Source organism: Polyodon spathula, chromosome 12 (assembly GCF_017654505.1).
Source record: "Polyodon spathula isolate WHYD16114869_AA chromosome 12, ASM1765450v1, whole genome shotgun sequence".
Lineage (NCBI taxonomy): Eukaryota > Metazoa > Chordata > Actinopteri > Acipenseriformes > Polyodontidae > Polyodon > Polyodon spathula.
In genome coordinates, this window is record NC_054545.1 from 40,790,638 (window position 1) to 40,809,836 (window position 19,199).

Genomic DNA, 19,199 nt, shown 5'->3' on the forward strand with positions numbered 1-19,199 from the left:
CTGGATGGTTTGATAGTTAATTCCAGAGTCAGTCGGAATTCGGCCAGCCAGAAAAGGGGAGGAGCCACAATACCAGAAGTCATCACCCTAATGCGGTAGGCGATGTGTCGGTCATGGAGGGGGCCTGTGGCAAAGTGGTTAACAGTGTGCAGGTGATCAATGAACAGACAGACAATTATAATCCAGGTGCAAAGTTGTCTAATGATTTGTATGTCCAGTGCCTGACGGCAAAACAAAGTCAGCAGTAAATGATGTTAAGTAATACAACAGCGTGTATTACTTAATCTGTAATCCCCGGGTTTGTCCCGAAATAATAGTCCTCTTTATTATATACCCACACAAAACCCAAAACACATACAAAAGTCTGGTTAGTGCGTGAATTAGTGCTTGTGGTGCAAGTGCAGTGCTGTTTCGGGTTTGTGCTGGCCCTTGTCGACAGCTCCAGAATGTGTTAGCTGTCTAATAATAACAAAACACTCGCGATGCATATACACAAATCTTCAGGTCCTTTTGGGTTCTTTTGCAATAACCAAAATGATGGAACAGATTACATTGCTCCATCCCCTACTTATACTGTCATTCATGATCCCTTGGTAAACAATTGCAACTCCAATCCACGGCTGCCACATCATTTCCCTTCTGGGTCGATGAGTTAATGTGCTGAAGCTCCACCCCTTTTCTAAATGAACGACTTCCTTTTAACCCTAGGAACGAAGTGTCAGGCCAAGCAGTCCAGGGTACTCTTTTCCCGTTACTTAGAGCCCTCACAGGTCGGGAGGGAGATTCACCATCAAGAATCATTGTCTTTCTGTCACAATGGTACAGCTGTACAGTATTTTATTTGACTGTTTTTGTAAATAAGTTTTTAGAATTGTTTTTTCCACATTTTTTTTCTTTATGTTAATATAATAAAGAAAATCCTGAACCCTTCTCCTTGTCCAGTTTCTCTTGGACATATTGTGACGTACAGGCATCCCCGGGTGATGCCGAACTGGCCTCTCTTGGGCATTGCAGGCTCAGGCAATATGCAGTAAATGTTTACAATACTGTAAAGACATACCTGTACATACTGTAGTTTAATGGTTGATAAATGAATTTGGGAGCAGCTGCTATTGCTAGATTTGCTTAAAAGTAGATTTATTATCCATGTATTTCTCAATTTTAATGTACAGAACAATTTACTGTAAAAGTATAAAAATATTCACAAAAGTCCCAAATATTTTCTAATAGAGGCAACTGTGGAGAGAGGCAGACAGCTTAAAGAATGAAAAAGATTTGGCTGAAATAAATGCAAGCAGGCATCTCTTGTATCAAAATTCATATTTTATTAGTAAAATTAAACGATCAAACAAGAAACTCTCAAAATAAATAAAATCAGTAGTTGTAACTTTTCTCTAATATAATTTTACAAATTAAGTTATAAAAACTAGCAATGCAATCCAGTTCCTTTAACTGGTAGACAATAGCCACTAGGGATGAGTTCATCTTCAGTTTTAACATTTGCAGCACACCAAATTTCTTGTAATGAAGAGCATTGCTGTAAGCAACAATATATTTAAAATAATAGAAAAACAGATTCTGATACAGTTTTACAGGATCCTGGAAATGCATGTAGAACACCAGTAAAAAATACAACCAGCCAAAACTGCAAAATCATTGTGAAGTTTGACATGTGCAGGTAGCTTATCAGATAATCTGCAAATTATATATACAGTGCATATTTTTATATTTTTTTTACAACATGTGCAGTATATTTATGCAGTAAGGAAATAGAGCCTCTTATATTATGGTCAGACTGATGTTGTTGAAACATAGTAAAATTCCCAGCAATAGCCCAGGGTACAGTGAATACAGTAGTACTAAAATTGATGCTTGGAGTATTTTATAGTTCTTTTATCCTTCCATCATTACTGTTTAAGCTACAATTGCTTGGTTTATAAATATTATACTTATCTTAGTCTTAGACTCTTTAGAATTACTGTAGTAATTGATTGTTACCTGCTGCTGTCAGTAGTAAGAGCCTGTCAGTTCTTTAGAAGCTGTCTGCTTTTCAGCTGTCATAACCCAGATGCAGAAACATATTTCAAAGTGTATTTTTATAGAACATGTCATTTCTATTTTTTAAATGTTTTCTACTTGCATCATTAATTGTACTTCATATGTATTTATATTTATTGGAAAAGGAGCTATTAAAAGGATTTGTACTGTATCATAAGTTAACAAACACAAATTATATATGACAGATTTTAAAAACTGGGAAATAAACATGAATAAAATGTTTTAAGAACATACAAAAGTTTACGACCAAGAGGAAACCATTTGGTCCATTTAAACTTGTCCCGCTCCGAGTAGCTGGTTGGTCCCAGAACTATCAAGTTGGGTTTTAAAGGATCTAAGTGTTTCTGCCTTACTAGTTAGCCCGTTCCATATCCTCACCACTTTGTGTGAAAAAGCATCTCCTTCCCTCTGCCCTAAGTCTATCTCTGCTTAATTTCCAACTGTGTCCTCTGGTCCTGTTTTCTGTACTGTGCTTGAAGTATTGGTTTGGGTTAACTATGTCAACTCTTTAAATTTTAAAGTCTTCATTCATGTCCTCCCTGATTCTTTGTTCCAGGCTAAATAGATTCAGTTATTTCAGCCTTTCTTCATCACCCAGTCCTTTAAGTGCTAGGATTAGTCTGGTTTTATGACTCAATGGTGGAGTGGACATAACCTAAAAAGTCAAGGGATGCCCTGCTTAAATACTTTCAGATGAGAAGAATTATAACAATACTAATAAAACATTTTTTAAACTAAATAGATTAAAGATATATTTTCTAAAAAGTTATGCTGTTCTTATTTTTTCTTTGGAAGACCTTTACACAGTGATATTTGTTTATCTTAGTTTAAGAAAATGTTGGCTGCTGTATGCAATTAAACAAGAACATATTTAGCATTGCAGTTGCATTGCTCTCTTCTGTCTTCAGAGGAGGTATTCATGTGAATTTCAGGAACAAGGAATGATAACCAATCTTTTACTGTTGGGGGGGGAGTTTATTGCAGCTCATTTATTTATAATTGTGAAGTATATAGACAATGCATTCCCTAATTTCTTTACAACTACCTGTACATCTAGCTGTACAGGAATTGTAACAAACCTTCTACTGTGCACAGTATATAAAATATGGCTAGTCCTAGATAAGACTCAAGCAGTGAATCTCCTTTTAGTTGTTTCTTTAGTTTCTAGTTCTTTCTGCTTTACTGTATCTGGATTATTTTGATTAATGCTATTTCATTAGCAATGTACCACTTTTATTTTTCTGGAACAGCAGGCCTGTAGCCTAACTGTGCAGCAGTGGGCGGCTGTGTAAATGACAAAGTGCATTATTCTCACAAGATCCCTTTCAAAGGAAATATAGGTTTTTAAAATTAGTTTAGCAATTTGCAAGTGTTCATGCAAATCAGTACAAGCTTTCTAAACATTGGTATATTTTTTAATTTAAAAAAAAAGTAATATCCCAATATTTAGTAAAAGTACAATACTGATTTGTAAAAAAATGCTTTTGAGAGTGAAAACTAATAACTCTTTGCCACAAACAAAGGCATCTACTCCTGCAACAGACACACATTGTCACCAGCAAACTCTAAATGAATGGGAAATTAAGATGGAATGAAACTACACAATATAGTGAAATAAAACCTATACAAGAAAAATAAAACTGGACAACACAAGAGAAAAACCCGATGATTCAAAGAGACTGCTGAACTGAATCTGAGACAACCCGAGAGGTTAAAATGATAAATTCAACATAACTGCCATGAATGGACAACATTACATCTTTAATCTACTTAACTAAGAGACAATTTTACCATTAGATGCTAGTTGAGAGAGAGAGAGAGAGAGACAGACAGACAGACAGACAACAGCCTGAAGAGAGCTGAAGCTATTGAGCCTCTGCTCATGTAGGGTCCTTTCTCTATCTCTCCTTCAATGTCTGCAGTAATTGGAGAAAACAATGTTGATATTTAGGTGTGTATCTCAGGAGCAGAATCAATCTGTATGAATCTATGGGATTTCACTGAAATGCAGTCTCCCTTGTCCAAGCTTATCCCTCCCACATTCTTTTAGTTCATCAATGACACTGAGCCTTTAGAGTTGCCTGATTTGAAGCATGGACCTTTTAACTGGAAAAGACTTGACGAGTCCTGATGAACAGACATGCTTAAGAAGAGAATCCTATGTTTTCAGATAGCATTTTGCAGTTAAATAAATCAAGTTCGGCAATAGAATCTTCCAGCATCTGTATGCCTTGGGTTATAGTCTAATGCAGGGGCGACCAATCACAGTCCTGTGTGTGGTGGTTTAATTGGTTCAGAACAGATTTGGATGGACCAACTTTGGCCACCCCTGATGTAGATATTGTGTGTGCTTGTGTCCCATGGAAACCTCTACTGACCTGTGGAAGTACATATTTTATATATAGTTCTGCTAAAAAATATATTTTTGCTAAAAGACTGGAGCACTCAATTGATATTGCACAAGTAAAAGATGTGTGTATGTAATTGTTTCAGCAATGCATTTTCAGCCCATTCTGTTCACACATATGCTGGATTGGTGTTGCTAGTGGTATCTCATTCTCTCTCTCGGGGTAAGAGCTCTGTCTGATGGGATGGCCATGTCTCCCAGTCTGCACTGGGGTGCAGTTATAAGGAGATATCTGAAGAGACTTGGAGCTGCTGTCCGTTCGATCGCTTTGTCACACTGCGCCGGCCTGCATCAGCGCGCCTGTAAGGTTGATTCCGCAAATCTGGGAAGGAGATTTAAACTAATTAACACAAACAAAAGCAACTGAAGATTTACGATTCATTTTGTTCTGGTGAAAGGGTCCAAATTAACGGGGCTGTGATGACGTACCAGTCGTGGTTTGTTCTTGTTTAGTTTTTTGTTTTTAAAAATGAGTAATTGTTTTTTATAACAGATCATTCATTTACAGGTGCAATTAGGGTTAAGCCTATTTTCAAAAATTCATTTTGGGCTTGTAGAGAGTATAAATAATATAAAATAATGCTGAAGGTTGTGGCAATGATATCAATGAATACATAAAAAAATATGGAATTAATGACTATACTCAAGAGTTGCCTGTTTTGAAATGGGGTCAAGAGGCTTTTATTATGAATTTATCAAATGCAGCATCTTAACAGTGACATAAATTACTAATGAAAAGTGTGCACCACATATTGACAGTGAGTCATGTTTAATTTCTATTTTTCTGGACAACCATTTTAAAATGTTGAATCAGAACACTTGGTAACTCTTATATTCTGCATTTTAATTATCTTCTTTAACAAGGCAAAATATAATAACTTCTCCAAAAAATAAACAGATGGTAAATGGAACCAATTGTTAAAAATAAAATTATTAAAATATAAAGTGACGTCAGCTGGATAGAGATGAAAACCCTCCTGAGTGTTACCTAGAGACTGGCCGCGCTACGAGGGGCTCTCATCACTGAAGGGAGCGTCACACAAGAGACGTGAAGAGCGCTTGCCAGTACGTGCCGTGAAGGGGACCGTCTTTAAAGCTGAGCGAAATCAGAACAGCGAGCAACAGTAAAAGAGTGAGGGAAGGGACGGGAAACAAGGAGCATACACGGTAATGATATAAAGAGGTGAGATAATAGGAGATCAAATTAAATGTGAAGGAAAAATGGGGAATCCAGAAAGCATGACGGAGACAGGCAGATTGTACGATAGATTGAAGGAAAATGGCAAATAGAAAAACGCGTCAAAAGGAGGAAGTGACAAGAAAAGAAGAATGTGTGAGAGAGGGAGAGAGAAGTGAGAAACAGTAAACACAGGACCCTTATACAATCAAGCAGTTCACAGATAGCTTCTGTAAGTGATAACAGAATCGGCAGAGTCACTTCTAAAATAGGCAACTGAGGGCCTGATTCTCAAAACTTGGATTTTGAGTAAATATAGTTTCTTTTTTTTTTTTTAATGAAAAATACAAAAATGTGATTTGCTATTTTTAGTTCCAGCGCATTATTATCAGGTACAAAGCTTTGAAAACCAGGCCCTTAGTGTGGAGCTGAAGCAATACAGTTCTCTGTTATTTACCAACTACATGTGTTTCTTCGTATGGTGTGCAGGTATTCTAACCCTGTGAACCAACCTAATAAATTTTAGCACACCTGTAATTGAAACTGAGTTCCTCTGCACCCAGCCCCTCAATGGACCCTTACCAGTGAAGATGTGTCTGAGCCCCCTGCACCCAGCCCCTCGATTGACCCTTACCAGTGATGATGTGTCTGAGCCCCCTGCACCCAGCCCCTCGATTGACCCTTACCAGTGATGATGTCAATTAGCACTCCTCCACCCAGCCCCTCGATGGACTCTTACCAGTGATGATGTGTCTGAGCCCCCTGCACCCAGCCCCTCGTTGGACCCTTACCAGTAATGATATCCTCGATGGCCCCATCCTTCCCCTCTCTCATTAGGGGCTCCTTCACTTGCCGCTTCTTGAGTTCTGCAATCAGATCCATCTGCTGGAGCTTCACCTTGGGAGGCTGCAACCGGCATGAGACAGGACAGGTCAGGTGTGTCAGGCTTGTTTTTACTGTGAGCAATGAGTGGCAGCCACACTTCATTTAGTCACTCTCAGAAAATCAGACACTGCAGTGCGTACCTTCTGTGCAGACTCTTCCTTCTTGTCAGGGGTGGGGGGAGCCTCGCCTCCTTCACTGGACAGGGCTTCCTGCTTCTTTCGCAGGTCGATATCCTGCTCTGCTTGCTGGGGAAATCAGAAAGAAAAGTCACTATATAACTCTCCGGTAAACTGGTAAACTAAATGTTCAAAATAATATATAGGGGGTCATTTTTATGTTGATGGTACGTTATTTCTTCACTACATGTCACTATCCTAATATTGTAATCATAAGTAGTCATTAGTGAGTGATATTAAGATAAATGCGATTGAATAACTACTGTAATTAAAGGCTGACATTCTGGTTAGAGAAAGGGAAGAGATGTCACCATTGCTCTTGCTTGGTTATTGTTACTGGGCTTTATTCTGGCAATCACTTGTCATCCAGCGCCTTAGTCTAAGAAAATGTACACCTCCTTCCTAATACCTCGTTAGGACTCCACAGGAGTTATATTTAAAAGTAAGAACCCTGTAGAAGCAAATCCCCAATCTTCCAGTAGTTTGGTTTTGGCAATTGTTATACTGTGATGGGGTTAAAAGCTCTATAGTCACAAATGGAGACAAGCCTACTGCATAGTGGTTGAATCACTCGACTGTGGTGCGCACCGTCACTGGTCCTGCTACATTTGTAGTAAGTCAAATGTTTTTATCTCCATTTTTATAGATATTGTGTTTTTTTTTCTAACAAACAAAGCATCCCTCAGTGGCACACTGTATTGTGAATATTATTATATAAATATCCAGATATAAACTTTGGATAGAGCGTTTCCAGAGTTATTAATGGTACCAGTGTAGATACCAATTGAAGAAGTAGCGCAGGTGGTAGTAGATATTATAAACAGATGTATATCTTTGTATATCCTGATGGCGTATGTAGGTCATGGTGATTTACATGGTGATAGTATTATACCAATTCCAATGTTTCTAACAATATATGCAATTGCATATTATTTATATTTTCCACGTAGCATGCATTTTATTCGGTTTGCTACACAGAAAATACAAAAAAAAAAAAGATATTTTGCTATAAAGTTTGCAGGTGCGCTTTTAAAAGAGAAAAGTTATAATTTCTGAGCTGTTACTAACTTCAAACACTACTGACATTGAAAAGGGCTAACCAGGAAACACTCCCTTATAGTACATGAAGTCCTTATATTTTTGGGGAAAATTCCCCAATAAATCCAGATACATCCTTGCAGCAATGTGACACAGTGAAAAGTACACTGTGTCTTTTGTCTCTTACCTTGTAAGCCTTAATGAATCGTACAATCACAGGGAAGAAAACTGAGGGCGGAGTTGTTTTAGGGTTCTCCCCAAAATATTCCATTAGAGACTCATACGCCTCCTGCAGGGAAGAAAATGAATGTCAATTAAACAGCCGAGGGGGGTCTCTATTTTAAAAGAATGTGTCCTACACTATCAAGCACAGGGATCCCCACCTGGCCAGTTTTGCTGTCTGCCTGCAGTGTGTCCAGAACCTCGCTGTTGCTCTTCAAGAACTCCTTCAGCACAACATTGTCATCCTGTACCATGAACTCCTTCCGGGTCGCCTCCATCCCACGCTGAAGAGAGCGAACGTCCTGCACTACACTGTCCAGGGACACTGCGGGGAGACAGAACCACATGGAGAAAGTGAGGTTCTACACAGGAAAAGAGGGGGGGGTGGACAGGCGGGGGGAATACAATCCAAGAACAGAATGAGAGGTAACAGGCTTTAAGAGTGAGGGAGGAAAAGAGGAGACAGGTAGAGGGAAATATAAGACATTAGAGAATGATAGGTTTACAGGGGCTTTAGGAGTGGGGGAGGTATAGTACAGAGGAGAGAAGAATATGGCAGAGATGGAAATATAAGGGATGGGGATAAAGACAATACGAGTGAATGGGAGAGAGAGAATGAGGTAGGGATATTAAAGAGCAAGGGCTCCAAAACAAATAGCATTACATGTCCCCACGTGTTGCTACAACTGTTTAAATAACGTACTTGTAACTTTTCCTTTTCATTGTTATCATCCTGACAACTCTAGTGCAGTGATAGTGTCAGGATTATTGACCACATTGTCAAACAGGTGACACAGCAATAGCAATGCATGATGTGGTACGGAACAGAAAAGCCAGTGTACTAGAACGGCCAGTTTGAAAACAAAAATTGAACCAAACTTTAAAGTTGTAAGTGTAAAAAGTTGTCAGGATGTTAACAATGAAATGAAAAATTGCAGGTACGTTATTTAAACAGTTATAGCAAGACACATGGGGACGTATAATGCTATATTTTTCAGAACCCCGCTACTTACTTTTTAAGAGTGTAAAGGAATGGGTTGAGACAAGCACAATAACAAAGAACAGAAGAGGGCAAGAGCAAAGAAGGAAAGTGTAATTGGGAAGAAAGTTGGAAAATGAATATAAGAAAAGACAGAAGGGGGAGAACATACAGAAAGTCAAGGTGAATTGATAAAGAAAGGATAGCCTAACCCTTATAAATGTTTGAATGAGTAAATCTTCACAGTAATTTAGCATTTTCCAATGCTTTCAATGGTTTTACTATATAGTATTACCATAGTTTGTATGCGCTTTACCATGCATCTCTGGGCTTTACAATGCTTACCAATGCTTTATCATGTTTTTGTGCACTGTGCTTTATTACACTTTGTTGTGCTTTTACTACAATAAACTTTTAAAAGTGAACTATATCTTGATGAAAAGGTTTCCCCGATCAGCCCATATGCTTAAAACTTACCGTCTCTTTATCTTGCCAGTAATAATGTTTAAAATGATAGTATTTCAAAGAGTGATTTTATAATTTAAGTATTTTGTTATTTGTAAGGCTGTGCGTATTTTTGTGTTTTATGTTGTATGTGGCGTGTTTCTGTTGTCTATTATATGTATTATTGTAGTGGTGCACATACCATGGGTTATGTAGCCCAGGTAATGCAAAATGTATATTTGTATTTAGGCAAGGGAAATGCACAATCACTTCACACGCAGATTGAAGTAGGTATTAGGATGGAAGCATGGGGATCACAATTAGTTCACATGCAGATGTACCGAGATTCCAATTAACATCACTGATTAGCAATCGAGTCTCGGTACAACTGCATAAAAGATGCAGTGTTTCACTCACTCTGGGTTGGGTTTGAGTGGGGAACGGGAGAGCGAGAGAGGAGAAATAATTGATAAAGTAAACAATTGCTACTCGTGTTGGCTTTATACCAGCACGACAGTTTATATTAGTGTTTTGTTTGTCTGTTTATTTTGGCCCATGTTCCCTTTGTTTTGTAAAAGTGTTTTGATTGTTTAAATCTTTTAATTTAATAAAAGCTGAGTGCTGTAGTGTCTTAGTTTCACTCACAGTTGCCTTGTGTGTTGTGGATTTATTTCCTGGCCTGACGTCACCACCAGTCATCCTGGCCACACGTGGTGTCAGAGAAGTGGGAAACAGTGCCTTCAAGATGCAGGCCAGGAATGGTACTGCGGGTGAATATTTTTGTGCGTGGAAAACAGGATGGGAAGAAGAAATGGAGCCATGGCATAATAGCCAGAGGGAGTTGAAGCAAGGAGGGGCTCCATGGTGCCTCTCCTGCTTGGAGTATGGGTACCTCCCAGACTTGTGCCCCTATGAAGAAGTACCCCCTTTTCTGGAAGCCTTCGATCAGGGTGAGGTGGATCTGCTTGAAGGCTGTACCATTGCCATAGGCAGATCAGGACACCTACCTCATCTGCCTAAAAAGGGAGGAGTGGCAAAGTTGGGCACATATCACCTGACCAACCCCTCCCTGGCAGAAGGTGGAACTGCCGACCGTGAATAGGAGGAAGGGGAGGAGTGGTCGACCCTGTAAAAAGGGTAAAAAGCCAGCACAAGGTCCAACGCCCAAGAGGGTGGAGCCCGAGTGTCCAGCTCCCAAAAGGGTGGAGCCCGAGTATCCAGCACCTAAGAGGGTGGAGCCAGAGAAAGGGCAGCCCAAGAGGGACCGCTTAGGCGGCTACTTCCGCCTGGTCAAGGCCTCAAGTTGTGCCCTTCCTGCGGGAAGGAGGGTCCTCTCTGTTATCAATTGCCCCCGCCCTTGAGAGGAGGCCTTGAACTGGTGTACTGCCTGTGGGGAATGGGGCCACTTCGTGGTCAACTGCCCCATCCACCAGTTCCTGGTGCGATAGGGAGAAACCTTTCTGTCTCCAGTGTGAGAGAGAGAAGCCCTGCTGTCTCCAGCGCAAAAGCAGTGTCAGCAGAATCATATCTATAAACGATGCGCTCTGTCTGTGCTTCAAAAAGCTGTGAGGGGCTCTTTACCTGCTGCCGCCTTGTCCACAAAGTGCAGCTCTGTGTGGAAGCTGCTCAGCTCAGGGTACTTCTCCTGGATGATGTTCACGATGAAGTGCAACAACGTCTGCTTACGGTCTGTCGACTTTGTATCCAGCAGCTAGGTGGGGAAACCAAGATTACAACATTACAGTGCTTCATGGCAAACCACCAGAACATACAGATTGTAATAAATGCTATATATTTGCAGATGTTAAACATGGCACTTGCCACTCCTGTATATACAACTGAAATGGCTCCATCCTAGAACTTTATAAACATGGCGCATTGGGCATCTGACTAACTAGGATCTAAGACTGCACAGCTATTATTGTTCATGGGGAAGTCCAGTCACTGTTTACACTTGTAGCATGTATAAGAAGCATGCATTTTCAAAGTACTGGAGCTGTCCTGTGTAAAATAACCCCCGTTTACTTGGGACCCCCTCACTGTGCGCCTTACCAGGTCAAGACTCTGTAACCGGAAACCATACGCTGCCCCTCTCTTGCTGCTGTTCATGTAGTTGCCGAAAGCCAGGATAATCTTAAATAGAAAGGCATAATTCCATGTAAAAAAGTACAAGTGTGTGTTTTACAGCACTAAAATACATATAAGCTGAAATATATACAGGGTATATTGTACATTATTATAGGATGATTGTACATGGCTACAGATCACAGTATTTTGTTCCTTCAATGGTCTTCCCCAGTGTTAAACATGGTTATTCTTCTGTGTGAATTACTCTGTTTGCACCTGTTTTAATATTGTCGCCTTCCGCCAATGTGGAACCATTTGTCCAAATCACATTTATAATATTCAAAACCTGAACCTGTCTGTCATCACTCATGGCTTTCTTTTGTATTTATCTATTTAACTACATGTGCACTTTTTAAAACAAGCAGTGCCACTAGAAAAAGATAAAGGTGGAAAAATGTAAAGGGCTGGAGACTAGCAGTCCCAGCCTACAGGGGGTGAGCCCGATATAGTTTCTGCAGAATAAATCTACACCTAACTATTCAGGCAGTTATAAAGTTTTGCTAAGTGCATGGTCAAGTCGAATACCAACATCTGGATTTGGAAACTGGGAAAAAAAGGGATTGCAGTAAAGCTTACCTCAAGGATTTTTTTCAGTTTGGCAGAAGACTTGATGGACATTGATGCAGCAATAATAGCATTGAGGTGCTGAAACGAATGGGAAAATGTAAGTTACCGTGCACTGTATATTCTTTAAACTTAACTGCATTGTTAAGAATGTGATCATGCAGGGCTGCACCTTTTATAATGCTATAGTAAGAAGCCACAGTCATGAGACCATGCCATTTGTGTTGCACTTCATAACAATAATGAAAGTGCAGTGACAATATGGAGCAAAGGAGAGCCACAGCCATGCTTATACCTGGTTCGGCCTATAAAGGGCCAGCACTGTACATGTTTAAGATGCAGAATTCAAATCTGAACCTGACTCACAGGTTTGAGCAGCTGCACCGTGTCGTTGAAGTTGCCCATGAAGGTGAGGATGCTGATGTGTTCAGAGAGCCGGGGGATCTTGCTGAACCGCACCATGAAGCGGTCCTCCTCAGAGAGATCGTCCAGGGGTTTCCTGTCCCGCTCGTACTTACTGATCAGCTTCTGCTCGTACTCCGTAGGGATGAAGCGCGCCAGCAGCTCCAGGAAATCCAGGCTGAGGCACTGCATGTTGAACCTGGGGACCGGACGCAGAGACACTAGCACTCAGGGGACACCACTGAGGCAATGCAACAAATTTGGATTCTTCCACTTCAGAAAGTCCAATCTTTCAGTATTTATTCATTAAATACTTCAGATTTAATATGTAACATTTCAATTTTTTTAAAAACCTTTTGTATATTACCACTCATTTTTCCCACAGTAACTTCGTTCTGTGCAGTTTCTATAAATCATTGAATTTTTATAAATATGTAAGATAGATTTTTTTAAACTTCTATTTTGAATATAGGCCATGCCTTGTACAATAGATTTTTTTTGTATCCCCCAAACTTTCTTCACAGTATAATAATACACAAGGTGTTTTGTTTTCAGCTCTTCAACAGTTGTAGATTTCAAGTTAGCTATAACATTTTATAAGTAACTTGAATTCTCAACTTTTTAGGAGCTGAGAACAATTAAAAGGTTTAATTAAGCAAATGATTAGTTGAATTAAGGCTCTAGTTAAGTAATTGAGAGCTCAGTTGGAATTCCCAGGACCAGTCTCATGACTGTGGCTTAGGTGTAGATTTATTCTAGCCTAATGTAAAGAGTTACTGACAAAAAAAAAAAAAAAAAAAATGTGTTTGAGCGTACGTTTCGATGGCAGTGCAGATCTCTGGCATGTTGAGCCCGGCCTTGCGAAGCGTTATGGCCAGGTTCTTGGCCCGGTTGGATTCGATGAGTGTCACTTTGCTCGGTGCCTTCTGGACAGCCTTGACCTTGATGGTGCTGATGTTAAGAGAGGGGCCCTGAGCCTTGGTCTTGAACTCCTCCTCAAACACATCCATGTTCAGCTCCTGTTGATAAGGACACAGCAAGCAGAAAGTGAACACACTGCGCCTCAATAGTTCATTATTCATTAATTAATGATGAATCCATGATGATGATACTGTACAAGCCCTATATTTTACTGTATGGGGCCCTAATTCACTGTCTCTAATGGCTGTCTTCATTTGAAGCCTATTCTGTACTGGTTTCTTCATTTAAATAGAGCAGATGGGGTCAGATTGACAATGATAACCTAGACTGCGAGAGAAACAAACACAATAATCATCCCATTCACCCTTTAGTTAAAATTTAAAACTATGATTCTCAGCTCCGGGGAAAATTATTCTATTAGAAAGTGGCTATATTTAAAAAAGACGATTTTTGGTAACCATAGAGTTCTTCTGTTTAAATCTCAAGGACTGGCATGGGGCAGTGAGACCTTGCCAGTTAACTCCTTTAACACTCCCTATTGGCTTTGGGCTCTCTGTGCTCGACACAGCTCCTGGCTGGAGCATGCAGCTCTGTTTTCCATAGTGGCAATTTAGGAGCACATTGGACCAGATTCTCAAAGCTGTTTACTCCTAATCGTCATTGGTGCAAGAAATACCAATTTCAATTTTAAAATGAACAATAACCAACTTACATTTCCTCACAAGCCCAGAAAATGTCTGAGTTGTTTTTTGTTTTGGTATATTGACAGAATGTGGTGTGTCTTTTTTTATTCTTCAAATGACAATTAGCATTGAAAACCTAGACCAGTGTGACAACTATACACCCAAATCACAGTACTCTATCATTATTGCCTTTTCCACATATTTAACCTTATTATCCATATATTAACCTTAATTATATATAATATTATATATATATAATATATAATATAATATTCTATATATTATATATATATATATATATATATATATATATATATATATAATGCATAATAATAATATCTGATTATTTTACCCCTAAGATGTGCTCATCATCAATTTCATTGAAGATGGTTCCTGTTACTTGGTTGGGTTTTAGAGCCACCCAGTTCAACAGCGGCATGCGGGATTTGGTCTTGATGGGCTTCTTAGACTTCACTGGAAATGAAGGAGAATGAATGTCACGGTGTCGTGGTGTCATATATATGATATGAGACTCCAGGCTTAACTTTCAACCATTACTAACAAAACAGAATCAATCTACAAACCCATGCCAGCATCACCACACAGAGCACCCAGACATAAGCATAGAGACAGAGCTTCCTCAAACTGTTACTCATAACCACCCTTGTTTCTAGACAGGCAGAGCCCTTTTATAGTTTTTTCTAAATATCAGATATCGCAAATTTGAAAACAAATACATTTTTTAAAGTAATACTTATTTCTCTTACTTTTTTTTTATTATTTTATCACTGATTTTCTACCCAATTTGGAAAGTCCAACTACTTTTCCTCACAGCAGCAAATCCCCACACGTCAGGAGAGCTGAAGGTCAAGGGATGCGAATTTCCGCTCCCCTCACTGTATGACTCGCTCTGCACACCATATAGCTGTACATTTACCAGGTGAGCCACTTGGGGACCCCACTTTTAATAACCCTAATTCTTGTTAGAGCCCAAGTCAATTTTTTTTCAAAAATCTAAAATATACAGTGATTTAAATTCAAAGATTTCATCCCTTGCTTGAGAGTTAGATGCATGCATTTAGGATCACTAGCTCACAGTCATTTTTTGCTTTAAACTAATAAAAAGTCAATTTGTTTATCGTTCACGCAGAAATGTTAGAAAGAAGATAAAAGTAAATTGATGCACTCTGAAATAATTCAGTGGCATGGCTTACTACAATATAAAGAATAGAACATTCACACTAAATATCTTTACTGATGTTAAAAAGAAATTTCCAAAACCTTGCTTTACATTTACAAGTAGTACTTTCGTTTTCTGCTGCCGTGGTCATTAATCAACTGGGCCATTGCTTTCAAATTCACTTTACTTCCTAGTAGCTGTTGTTGTTTCTGTCTCAGAAGATGTTATTATATGGTGAAGGATGGCGGCTAAAAATACACATTTTTAAGTCATTGAAAGATAGAGACTTTGACATTACCCACATCTCTGACAGGGTGTGCAAGTCTCCTAATTGTATTTATTCTTTAATAAGTTAGACAGTTTTGGTCCTCAGTTAATATTTAAACACTGCCAGTCAGAAAGTATTATGCATTATAAACAATGGAAGATAATTAGAAATATAGAAAATAACCATTGTTATGTTTAAAGGAATCCCAGCTATACAGAGCACAGGGGGCTTCGAGGGGACATCATGCAACACACCAGAAAGGGAGGATACTTTCACAAGAGGTGGGAACACAGGCAAACAATTTCACCTCCCCTTAGGCACTTTAACCCTTTAGGCACATAATCCAGCACTGAGGACATTCAGGTGATCCAAAGAATAGAATAACCAGCAAACATTTTCTTTGTTTTGCCTTTGGATACTACATTTTTCTAACTGGGTGAATACAAATCTCTTTCAAGTGTTTTTGTATCACTTGCACTTTTTTTTTTATTGAACTCATTATTAAAAGAGTAATGTATTAAATAATAAACATACAGATTTATGAAGAAAAACAAAGGTATTCAAGTACTGTACGTTAAGGACACTTTAAAATGAGACCACCTAATTCAATGTCCAGTGTGCTGGGTGCAATGGAACATAAAGGTATATTTAGGTATTTTGCTAATTTGTTTTTCTCCTGTTGTATTTTTAGACCTTCTATAAAGGAATTGTTTCTCTTGAAATGGGAATGTGAAATGTGAATGAACTGTACCCTTTCACCTTTCACCCAGGTTACCTTGACAGTGCTCTATGTGGTCAGGGTCTGTGCTGGTCTCAGTCTGAGCAGAGACCCCAGGTTCGACTCTCAAGCACAGCGCTGCTAAAGATCGTCCATTTGGTTAATATTAACCTCAACATTTCCACAATCAGAGCAAATACACACACAGGCTTACATGTAACTACAATAAAGCAACTTTTTCTTAGGCAGATGTAATAATTGGTTGTGTAGATGGGTGGATTGTGTAGAAAAGTATCCGGCTTGCAGACAGAGGTGTTTGACAGACATAATTTAGATAATAATAAACAGATTAGTTAAACAAATAATAAAAAAGACCATCTACCAGCCCAGGTATGAACCAGTTATCTGCCATTTGTGTGGAGTTATATGTGCAAACTTGAGCACGTGAGCACCCAACCATCGTAACTCTGCCATTTCGAAGTCAAAATTCAAGTTATACCACTGATATACATCAAAATCCAATGAAATTCACTTATATACACCATTGTAGCCTGGAGAAGCATGTCTAACATAATACGTAACTGTACTTTACCTGAAGCAGATTGTGAATCCGTGCTGCCATTCAAAAATCCACCTGGAGGAGGAGGGGGAGGGGCTGGTCCATTGGCTCCACCTGGAGGTGGGGGAGGGGGAGGGACAGGAGTGCTGGCTCCACCCAGAGGTGGTGCCAGGGTTGGCGTTTGATGGGAAGGGGTCTCCTCTGAGCCAGGCAGGGGTGGAGGAGGTGGAGGAGGTGGGAGGGGCACTGATGTGGATGAGGGCAGAGCTAACTGGGGAAAGTATGTGGAATGGTCTCCAGCCAATGGGGGAGGAGGAGAGGGAGGGGGAGGGGGAGGTGGAGGAGGAGCTGGGGTAGGCAACAGAGGGCTGCTGGATTCCTCTGATACAGCCTGTGAAGCTGGCTCGAGTGGTGGACCTGTGTAGAAACAATTTATTCGTTTAAAATTTGATCCTTTAAATGGATCGTTTTTATTATTATCAATTAATCATTTAGCAGACGTTTTTATCCAAAGCAACTTACAGAGACTAGGTAGTGAATTATGCATCACAACTGCTGCTGTAGAGTTACAATAAGACTTCGGTCCTACTTCTCAACCGAAGGATGGAGCACTAGGAGGTTAAGTGACTTGCTCAGTGTCACACACAGTGAATCAGTAGCGGAACTGGGATTGAATCAGAAACCTCCTGGTAACAAGCCCCTTTCTTTAACCACTGGACCACAAGGCCTCCTTTATATTATCTTCCAAGTATTTATTGTATTAGCTATATAATATCCTATGTTACCTCTTCTGTATGATTCTCTATTGGTTGTTTCTGAAAAGGCTAGCATTTTAACTTTGTGCCGTGCACCTAAGCCCGTGAAGCAGTATGCACTAAACCCTGCAGCGTTTAAATGCTTCTCCGCTTCTCTTGAGAAAATTGTAACTTTTTTGGATTACTTGGTTAAAGTCTATTGATGAATATTTTTCAAAAAACAAATTATTGCGCTGTCAGAAGGCATGGAATCTGCTACACAGCCTCTTATCTCAGGCAGAACAACAGACAATATAAACGTAGTGCTTATATCAGTGTTACTGTACATGGGACTTCTATGAGCACTACTGAGACTTGTAACCCAAAAGCAATAATTGAGCTATGACACTAAAACATGAGTTGATGACTGTTTGTTTTATTACAGCCCTCTCGTGATATAAACACAGAAGCAACAGACTATCAGAGCAGGAAACAAAGCTATGCTACTTTCACAGCACTATTTTGCCCCTAAAAATGTGTTTTACCTCACCTGCCTTGGCAGTTACCGTAGCAGAAAAAACAAACAGGGTAATAAAAAGGAACAGATATCCCACCCAGCCTTTCTACATTGGTAGCATACAGAAAACATCTGGGTACCACTGCATGTGTGTAGAAAACAATAGAAAATCATACTAAAATATTTGGTTTATTTTTTAATAGGGATGATAGATATTTGTGGTGTTTGCTGACCCTTATAAAAGTTTACCATTGCAAATTTGCATTATGATTTTACAGTTATGTTTTCCCACAGTTTTACTATGCATTACCTTAGTGTACCTCTCTGGGCTTTACAAAGATTTAACTGTGTTCGATTGCACTGCTTTTACTGGGTTTAATTGGAGTTAAATGGACAATAAATTAGCAGAATATATCATAGACTAGGATAACAGAATTTCCAAAATCTTCAGGGCACAAACACAAAAATCTTCCAGAAATTACAAACCTTTCAGAACCAAATAATTATACACTTATAATTAACAAAAAACTAAAGTTTGAAGCTAGGCTCACTACTTCTATTTGACTTCTAATCTGATAAAACATTTGATTAACTCAGCAAAAAACAGCTAAGAAGGGAGTTTCCGGCAGGAGCTGATGCTGACAGTAGAATGTTGATGTTGGGTCCCAAAAAATGATAGCTAGAACAAAATCTATGGGTCTCCACCAAATCCTTCAGTGCACACTATGCACATGTGCAGCTATTCTGCAGCCCTGTCATCGGCTATCAATGAGATGTAATATTGATAGTAACCTGTGTGTACTACAGGGGGCGTCTGGATGACAGTGATGGGGATGACCTCGATGGCCAGCTCTCCCTCTGTGTTCCTGCTCATGTGGATGAGGCCCTGGTCCTGCAGCTCTGCCAGTCTCTGCTTCAGCTCTGAGGAGTCCTGCTTCACCCGCTCACTGTCCACCTCCTGCTGCTTCAGCATGCTCACCTGTGCCGCCGACTCCCGCAAACTCTCCTGGATTCAACAGGGAAGAACAGCTCCCCAGTTAGAGAAAGACTGAGAACAACTTTCCAGTTAAAGAGAAACACAGAGAACAGCTCCCCAGTTAAAGAGAAACACAGAGAACAGCTCCCCAGTTAAAAAGAAAC

General features: G+C 39.6%; 1 protein-coding gene across 2 annotated transcripts in view; it reads right to left on the reverse strand.

Annotated features, from left to right (window-relative positions):
- Positions 1–1,366: 1,366 nt before the first annotated feature.
- Positions 1,367–19,199, reverse strand: part of LOC121324585 (formin-like protein 1) — a 62,641-nt gene continuing 44,808 nt past the window's right edge. Inside the window, exons 14-27 of one of the 2 annotated variants that reach the window (XM_041266648.1) lie at positions 18,852–19,065; positions 16,842–17,225; positions 14,436–14,557; positions 13,296–13,498; positions 12,444–12,678; positions 12,090–12,158; positions 11,439–11,519; positions 10,968–11,097; positions 8,125–8,288; positions 7,929–8,030; positions 6,668–6,772; positions 6,434–6,548; positions 5,454–5,561; positions 4,706–4,787 (exon numbers count right to left, since the gene is read on the reverse strand). In XM_041266648.1, coding sequence (XP_041122582.1) covers positions 5,470–5,561; positions 6,434–6,548; positions 6,668–6,772; positions 7,929–8,030; positions 8,125–8,288; positions 10,968–11,097; positions 11,439–11,519; positions 12,090–12,158; positions 12,444–12,678; positions 13,296–13,498; positions 14,436–14,557; positions 16,842–17,225; positions 18,852–19,065 — 2,016 coding nt within the window. In that variant the 3' untranslated portion in view covers positions 4,706–4,787; positions 5,454–5,469. Of the gene's footprint in view, positions 4,788–5,453; positions 5,562–6,433; positions 6,549–6,667; positions 6,773–7,928; positions 8,031–8,124; positions 8,289–10,967; positions 11,098–11,438; positions 11,520–12,089; positions 12,159–12,443; positions 12,679–13,295; positions 13,499–14,435; positions 14,558–16,841; positions 17,226–18,851; positions 19,066–19,199 lie in introns of both variants that reach the window. The other variant, XM_041266647.1, reaches the window with a different exon arrangement.